The sequence below is a fragment of the Aspergillus niger genome, assembly GCF_000002855.4.
Source record: "Aspergillus niger supercontig An02".
NCBI classification, from domain to species: Eukaryota; Fungi; Ascomycota; class Eurotiomycetes; order Eurotiales; family Aspergillaceae; genus Aspergillus; species Aspergillus niger.
The window spans coordinates 2,797,601-2,806,222 of NT_166519.1; the positions used below are offsets into that span (position 1 = coordinate 2,797,601).

At 53.5% G+C, this 8,622-nt stretch overlaps 3 protein-coding genes across 3 annotated transcripts; 1 reads left to right on the forward strand and 2 right to left on the reverse strand.

Annotated features, from left to right (window-relative positions):
* Nucleotide 1: 1 nt before the first annotated feature.
* On the forward strand, nucleotides 2–2,983 carry An02g11410 (uncharacterized protein; the record flags this gene model as incomplete). The annotated part of the gene is made up of 1 exon (XM_059746627.1): nucleotides 2–2,983. A coding segment is annotated over one exon (2,982 nt), but the record flags the coding sequence as incomplete, so codon positions are not given.
* Nucleotides 2,984–3,568: 585 nt separating this feature from the next.
* Nucleotides 3,569–6,415, reverse strand: dapB (dipeptidyl aminopeptidase type IV dapB-Aspergillus niger; the record flags this gene model as incomplete). The annotated part of the gene is made up of 3 exons (XM_001400232.3): nucleotides 3,569–3,687; nucleotides 3,770–4,039; nucleotides 4,099–6,415. The coding sequence occupies 3 exons, from the start codon at nucleotides 6,413–6,415 to the stop codon at nucleotides 3,569–3,571; spliced, it is 2,706 nt and encodes a 901-aa protein (XP_001400269.3).
* A 765-nt stretch (nucleotides 6,416–7,180) lies between these two features.
* An02g11430 (hypothetical protein) lies at nucleotides 7,181–8,254 on the reverse strand (the record flags this gene model as incomplete). The annotated part of the gene is made up of 1 exon (XM_059746628.1): nucleotides 7,181–8,254. The coding sequence occupies one exon, from the start codon at nucleotides 8,252–8,254 to the stop codon at nucleotides 7,181–7,183; it is 1,074 nt and encodes a 357-aa protein (XP_059600087.1).
* Nucleotides 8,255–8,622: the final 368 nt, after the last annotated feature.

The following is an 8,622-nucleotide window of genomic DNA, read 5'->3' on the forward strand; positions in this document are numbered from 1 at the left end:
TTATCGCAAGAACCCCCGTTTTGGTGACGAGTTGCTTCGAGCCGAGTTTGCACTCTCACACATCACTTGTACGGTCTCATGGTGCGCTCCTCCTCTGCGCCATCCCGAGAAGATAGACCGTTGGATCCCTCACTCCAAGGTCACCGAGGCAACTTTCGTTCAGGGCGCCGATGTCTACGAGGCACGTTGGCTCTACGATCACAAGTTCCATCCCACTATCTTCACCACGCTCAACGGACAAAAGGTGCAGACGCCCCCCATGATGGAACACGACTACCTCGGAGTGCTGGCCAAGCCGAAACACACCAGCTTTGTGCATGACAATCCTCTCCTGTACTGTGATAGTTTGAACTCAAGCATCTTCAGCCGGTTCTTCGGACTCACCAAGAAGCGCTTCCCCGTGTCAACGTCTCGCGCTCGCTCGTTGATCTGGAAGGCCTGGAAGGAACGTGTCGACTTTGATGGTGTCATCGTTCGCTGGATGGATGAACGACTCTTGCGCCGAGATAAGACCCTCGCTCCCTACTGGCGTAGTCGGGATCGCGGTGACCTTGCTTCGGCCAAGAAGTATCTGGATGTCCGCGCAGACACCATCACAGCCAGTGCAGATCTGGACGACAACATCTCTAGCTGGACCCCGCTTGCCGTGAAGATCAGTGATCTTTTCAACTTTGGCCCTGGTGGTGATGCAGTCGTCAACACTAGATCCAAGGACTTTGGCGCTGATACGGAGAAGAGCCTGCATGTCATGGCTGCTGACAATGGTACCTGGCCAAACGAAGGAGGTGGCGTTTCTGCATGCCGACGCGATATGATCAACTCCCTGAGGACTATCAAGTGGCATATGATTTGCGAGTCTGCCAATGACTTTGGCATTCCCAAGCACCAGACCGAGCAGAACATTCTTTCCTTGAAGGTTGTCCCTCTCTGGGGTCTCGACTTCCTCACGCCCACGCACGGTCTCTTCAGGAACAAGCTGGACTCGGAAGTAGAGAATGTCACTTCCGCCAGTGAGATGGACATCAAGATGAACTTCATCCCCATCTTGACGGCACTAGTCAAGGGAGCTCGCGCTATCCATCTGTCCAAGGCGGATATCCAGCAAGCGACTCGAGCCTTGGTCAATCTCAACACCTACTTCCAAGATTCCCGGCACTGGACCCAAGTCTGGGACAGTGAGATTGTCAAGGAAAGCTGGCGCGACCTGTGGCTCAGTCAAGAAATGCCCAACACCGTCCCTTCGTCTGAATGGTTCCGCACGGAACTCCCCACGCTGGCCTCTCTCGACATTGCACTGGAACTCTGGTATCGCTACCTGTTCATCTTCTCGATTCCAATCCCCGAGAAGATCCCCAATGTCTTCCAAGCATCGCACCACAGTGTCAGTGCATCTTACGGTGTCGTCTGCAAGGTGAAGAGAAACTGCACACTCCAGATCTGGGACCATGCCATCAGTTGGCGTGAGACCAACCTCTGCCTGTCATCCGCACTTTGCAAGCTCTCTCCCTTCGTCCGCAACTCCCTACTCGGCCTCATGCGCGTCACCTCGGTCCTAACCCTGCACCACGCCGATATCATCTCCCCCTGCGCCGACTTCTTCAACCCAGGCTGGGAAGTCGAGATCGGCACCTGCCAGGGCACCATCGAGCACCGCAACGTCTTCCGCCGCAAGGTCGACCCCGTCGTCAACGGCATCACAGACATGCAGAAGTTTGCCCCCGTCAAAGAGATCAAATCCCAGCGCCCAACCGTCACCATGTTATCCCACGTCTGGTACGCCAAAGACATCGAAATCGCCCTCCTGGCCGCGGACATCATCATCAACCAGTGGAAGTTCGACGACTACCACCTTGACATCTACGGAGCCATCGACAAAGCCCCTACCTACTCCACGGAATGTCAAGAAATCATCGCCTCCAAGGGCCTCCGCGGCAAAGTCACCCTCCGCGGCACCGCCGACCCCATGAAAGTCCTCGAGAACACCTGGCTCTTCCTCAACTCTTCCCTCTCCGAAGGTCTCCCCCTCGCCCTCGGCGAAGCCGCCCTAACCGGCGCCCCCGTCGTCTGCACCGACGTCGGCGCCTCCCTCCGCGTCCTCAGCGACCCAGATGACTTCTCCCGCTTCAGCGCCGTCGTCGCCCCCAACGACGCCCTCGCCCTCGCAAAGGCCCAAATCACCATGCTCGGCCTCCTCGGCGAATGGAGCAAGTACGCCGAAGACGACGCTCCACCACCAGTGCTTACCTCCTCCCCGACCCCCGACGACGTCGCCAAGATCACCCGTCGCATGTACGAGAAGAGCGAGCACCGTCGCAAACTGGGAATGATGACCCGCAAGATCGTCCAGAAATCCTTCAGCGGTGATCGCTACCTCCGTGAACATGAGCAAATGCTCTGGATCGGCAAATCCGCTAAGATCATGGCCAACCGTCCGCACGTCAACCTCCAAGAGCCCACGGACGTCGCCACGGCGCTGCAGCAGACCCTCCCCATCGACGAAGAAGTCATCACTATCCCCCGCAGCGCGGTCAACTCCTGGCGCTCGTCCGCTGCATCAGGCATGTCCACTCTCTACAGCTCCGTCTCGAACTTTCCGATGCTGCCCACCGGCAATCAACGTCCTTCGTCTATCCGGTCCAGTCTAAGTAATACCTCCACGGACGCGAGCTCCTTCATGCGCCTCCCCAGCAGCGCTTCCCTCCCTGTCTTTGCACCCCGGCAGACACTGTCTTTCTCCGGTGGACCAGGCGGAGATACTCATCTTTCCCCTGGTCGTTTGTCGCCGGTGGTGAGCCGCTCCGGACGTCATTCGCGCTCTCAGTCTATTTCTACCGCTGGAAGAGAGCAGCTGCGTGGTCTGCAACGTGAGGATCTGCATCAGTATCGCAACTCAGATGTCAGCATGATTATGAGAGAGGAGTTTCTGCAATCGAGCATTTTCAGGGGCATTGAAGGTGGCAGTGGTGGTAGCAACATCGTCTGATATTGAATGACTCTGCGGTGTTGTTGATATCACTGCTTGTAGAGAGTTTATACCCACGTTGTTGTTGTTGCATCTTGTGCATATTTGAGTTGGTTTGGACGAGGAGAAATATCGTCGCTCTTTTTGTATATATTATATACTATATACCTCGTGTGTCGTTCCTTTCACTCGCTTCGTTTCCTGCGTTCCACTTCGATCGCACGGGATATCTGTTCATATTTTCTTGCTATATGCATTCATTGTACAGATGTTGATGTTGATGTATTGATGTTGGTTTTGAGCTGAAACTTGCATAGCATAGAGATGTTGGGATGTTTTGTTGATTGTTTGTTTCAGTTGCATGGTGATATGAAAAATACTACTACTATTGTAATGCTTTAATGCGATTAAAGTACTTCCTTTTTCCGTGATAGATGAGTACCTATAGTAATTAGAAAACGCCTTTAACATGTCCATACATACGTATCATGCTATGTAGTATGTAGGAACTAAAATGAACCCGAAACCATGATGATATATGTATGCACTAGTATCAAACATAATAGAATAAAGAAATATAACTACGATGCAACAAATCAATTCGATTCATTTCACCAACATCGGCAACGACCTCTTCACCTTCTCCCACATCGAGTCATCCGGGACCGGATCCGCTATGCGATGCCATTCATCGTTGAAAGCGTTGACGAGCCAGCTCGATAGTCCTATCATCACTATCATTAGTACATGTCTCGATACCATCCATACCTGACAATCACGGGATCGGGGAGGGGAAGGGGGGCTCACGCTCATAAACCATCCTATGCGCATTGTGAAAGTTGATACTATGATCTGAATCTGGATAGAAATGCAAATCGTAGTTCTGCACGCCCGCCAGGTCCAGTTTATCCACGAGGACGAGCGTATTTTGAATGTGGACGTTGTCGTCCGAGGCGCCGTGGATGACGAGGAATCGCACGGTTTGTTGGAGCGCGGTCATGTCGGTGATGGATGTGTTGTCGTAGCCGTTGGGGTTGTGGGCTGGGGTGTGCATGTAGCGTTCGGTGTAGATCGAGTCTATTTATTATTAGTATTAGCGTGAGGTTAGAAGTGAAGAGGGTTAAGGAGGGGCCTACCATAGTGTCGCCAGTCAGTCACAGGGGCTACGGCCATGCCGTATTGGAAGGTCTGCCCGGCATCTTGTTCCAATGTCTTGAGTGTCATAAATCCGCCGTAACTCCAGCCCCAGATGGACATGCGGGTTTCATCGACATAAGGCTTCTCGCCCCAGAGCTTCGCCGTGGTGATTTGGTCGTAGGCTTCGTAGTAGCCTAGGTTGCCGCGGACGATGCAGCGGGTTTTGCGGCCAGAGAAACCAGTGCCGCGGCCGTCAACGGTCACGACGATGTAGCCGAGGCTCGAGGCGACGTAGGATTGGAAGTCGATGTTGAATTTGCGGTCGACGGTTTGGGAGCGTGGGCCGTTGTAGAGGTAGAAGAGGACCGGGTACTTCTTGGCTGGGTTGAAGTGTGGGGGACGGCGCTCGACGACTTGTAGGGTGAAGCCGTCGATTGTCACGTTTTGGTAGATCTCAGTGGGAAGGGCGTATGAGTCAACCATACGTGCCAGGCCGGCGTTGTCTTCGATGGTCTCCTCATACTTCAGCTCGTCGGTCTCGGTGTTGACGATCGCTTGCCATGGGATGGAAGGACCTCGGTAGCTGAGAAGGGCGTAGCCGGTTCCGTGGGAGAAAGATACGTCGTAGTAGCCGGGCTTGGAGGTGTCTGTTAGAGGCTTGAGGTTGGATCCGTCTAGGTTCACCTGGTAGAGGTGCCGCTCAGTGGGGGATTCCTTTGTAGAGATGAAGTACACGATGCCTTTGCGCAAGTCCACGGCGGTGGGCGCGTCCACTACTTCCCACTCGCCCTGAGTGAGGAGAATGGGTTCTGAGTTGTCCAGGGGCGTGAAGTAACCCAGGTGCTCGTAGCCCTCGTGGATCACAGTATCGAGATATCCATCATGAGGGCGGCCATTGCTGGGATCTGCTGGGATGAACCATGTGTACTGCGTAGGCTCTACCCAGCCACCGTCGATATCAGCGACATTCTCAACACGTACAAGCTTGCTAGTTCTGGCTTTCGTGTCGAACAAGAACACCTTCAGGACATCGCTTTCTCGGTTGGTTGCGCGCACAAGGATCTTCCCTTCGGTGCCCCACACGATCTCGATGATGATGCGATCGTCATCCTCGAAATTATCCGGTGCTTCGATCGAGAAGACTTCTTGTTTCTCAACGTCGTAAAACTGTAGACTGACAACGGGGTTGGGAGCGCCAGCCTTGGGGTACTTGATCTCCCTGACTTCTGGGTAATCCTCTAGTCCCGGGGGAGGTCGCTTGCCAGATGGCCGTGACAGGTAGTACTGGACGGGAAATTCAGGGACAGCCGTCTCGTTGGTTCGCAGGAAAGCCACGTATTTCCCGTCTCCCGACCACCATGTTACGCTATTGCCCGAGAAGACCTCTTCCTCATAGACCCAATCGGGAATGCCGTAGAAAAGATCCGCACCGCCGTCTTTTGTAATAGGAACCACCTCTTTCGAGGACAATTTGCGCAAGTACAGGTTGTTGTCCCTCACGAAGGCGACCATATCTGAGGTTGGCGACCAGATTGCGAGCTGCACGCGTCCATCAGGATTACTTGGGTCAAGCGGCTGTGCGGTTTGGGTAGCCACATCGAAGATCCAGTATTTCCCAGTGAAAGAGTGTCTCCAGTTCTTCTCGCGCTCGGACAAAAGCAGCACCTTGTTCAAGTTTGGGCTCGGCCATGTTGAGACCGGGAAGATCGTCCGTCCATCCACTTGCACAATTGCCTTTTCCATCAGCACCCTGCTTTCCTGGCTAGTCGCATCGCCTTTGCGACTCCGAATGTCGTCGACCCGCAAATATCCCTTGCCCTGATCCTCTCCTTGCTCCACCAAAAGACCATCCTCGCCATTAGGTCCTGCAATCCAAGAAACAGCATGGGACCGAGGAAGCCACTGTCCCGTAAGCACCTGCTCCAGCGTAACCGGTTTTCCAGAACTCGAACTCCCGGAGATCGCACCCGACTCGTGCGATTGCAGCGCTTCGGAAACTGACTGCTGGGCCGAGCGATTTTGAGTCACAAACAACACCAGGCCCCAAAGCCAACCGGCGACGCAGAGTATCACCAGGCCCCAAATCAGACGAGACGTGCGGCTTCCGGAGGCAGCTTGCTTCTTTGCCGAAGGGAGGAACGGCTCGTCTGCCCCTGCTTCTCCCTCTTCTACATCTCGGTATCTATTCTCATCGGACAGTCCACCGGCGCCGGGGGCGGTTGAAGTGTACTTGGATTCTTCGGGGTAGGCGGTGGTATCGACGGAGAGACCCGAATCGGAGGATGTTGAGGACGTGGACGGCCGTGGACTGCTCATGGGGAGGAATTCGTTGTTGTCATCCTCTTGGTATTTCCCCATTCTGGGAGAGGATCCTAAAGGAGGCAAGGCTGGAGAGTGTCTCCGTGTCACATATGATCACGAGGGTAGCGGTGGAAGGGAGTCACTGGCAGCTCCGGTAGATAAGAGCCGAGGGATCGTTATCGTCGGCTCGGGGGATCGGCGGTGATGGGGTCGAAGAGGAGTGCGAAAGGTAGTGAACAGTTTGTGCACCGGTTCGTGCTCTTAAAGAACGAATGCAGTCATGGACTCGAGAATCAAAGCAGAAGAGGGATTGTCAAGGTTGAGTTTCCGACACGACGGCCGGAGAGTTGGAGGAGATCAGCAAGTGAAACGGGAGGCGCAGCAGATCTACGGGGGTGTTTGTCGCCTGAGGCATCCACTGTGTTATTCAAGCCGGGCTTCTATTGACGGCCTTTTCGGGATGTTCTGCAGCATACTACTAAAATCTTATTATTACTGGTTGGAAATGCAACCAATGGGGATGGACATTAGGCTTGAGGCTTATACATACTTCTACAGAACATCTATACTACTACTACTACTACTACTACTACTACCATCGTCAAATGTGGTCGAATGATTCATTGTAGGTATTGAGGGTAGTTGATGATATATAAGACGGCTCATAACCATCTCGGTGTGAAGGCCTTTTCCCACCGCCCGCCCGGCCTTCCCACCTGCCATAGTTCTAGGTACATGCACCGCGTACAACATGAGTTAAGTTAATAAAACCCCCTTCCCTCAGCCGTCACCCAAGACCACCTGCTCTCGGAGTCGGCCGGTGGCGTCGACCAGTTGCTCGCCCTGGTTGGCTAGGGCATACCAGGCATCTTCGTCGTAGAGCGGCTGTTCGGGAAGAATGCGATTGAGTCGGTCGACGCTGGCAATTATGCGCACGATTTGAACGGCATAGAGCACGAAAGTACAGTCGTGCTGCTCTCTTTCGTGGCTGGAGCCTAATCCAAGCCGGTAGTCGACTGTTTCGTAGTGTTCCTTGAGTGCGTAGTAGAAATGCCGGTATTGCCGAATGACTCCGTTGCAGACCAAGTGCAAGAAATCTCGGAGGGATTCATCCTTGGTGCATATCTTGCAGAGGCTCAACTGTTCGATGGGGTCGATGATACGCTTTAGTCCGTCGCAGCCGCCGTACAGGCGGACGGTTTCAAGGGCCTTGGTAATGGAGGGGGTACCCCCAAGACTGTTGTCCAAGGCGTCGAATATTATTGAGCCGCAGTTACATTCAGTGGAGGTGTCAGAGGAGAAGGCGGTTGCAGAAGAGGGAACATCAGGAGAGGTAATGTCAGAGGGGCAAGTATCAGAGGGTGAGTGGATGTTAGTGGAGAAGATGTCAGAGGAGGATGTAGTGGTGGTGGTGGTGGTGTTAAAGGAGGTGTCGGGGGATGAGGTGTCAGGGGAGCAGTTAGAGAAGGGCGATATATCAGAGAAATAAGGTGCGTCGGAAATACGGGTTCCGGAGACGTGGTGGTTGCGTGCACTATCGTGCTTGCGGCAAGTCGAGATCGAGTCAGTTCCAGGAATATTTTTTGTCAGAGGGCAGGCTGAATAGAGCGTAATGGGTTTGGGAACGGAACGGCGGATTGCACCACGCCTAGCGAGTGTGCATGGAGGATTGGGAGTGGGAAAAAGGAAACTGTCAGGGGTAGTGACTGTAGACGCAGAGGGATGGGTTCGAAGGCGTCTAATGACCGGAGATGGAGATCGATTAGAGCGGATGACATCGCTCCAGGTGATATAGGAGCCGGAAGGACGAGTTGTTCTTGGTCTAGTGACCATAGACGGACAGGTAAACGGCATGGTGTTGGTAGCCATGTGTACGGTTTCCACGATGAGTAGGTAGATATGACGGTTGGAGGTTATTATAGAGTAAAGCGAGGCTGCTTTCTGCAAGTCTCGTAGGATTATAGCGTAATGCGGTGTGTTTTCGCTTGCTGAGAGTCGAATTTCGAGGTATTTGAAGTAGCTTGAGGCGCTTGAAGATGAAGTTGAGAAGTCGATTGTGAGCAGTCGAGGGGTTGACAAGGAGAAATCTGGGAAAGAGCCCANAACCCCGTGGGGGATTGACATAGTCCAATAGAAATCAAGATCCATGGTTGTATAAGACTCCATCTCTTATAGTTCTTGCCGTAAGCCAATAAATTCTGCTTCTGTACGGGAACATGAGG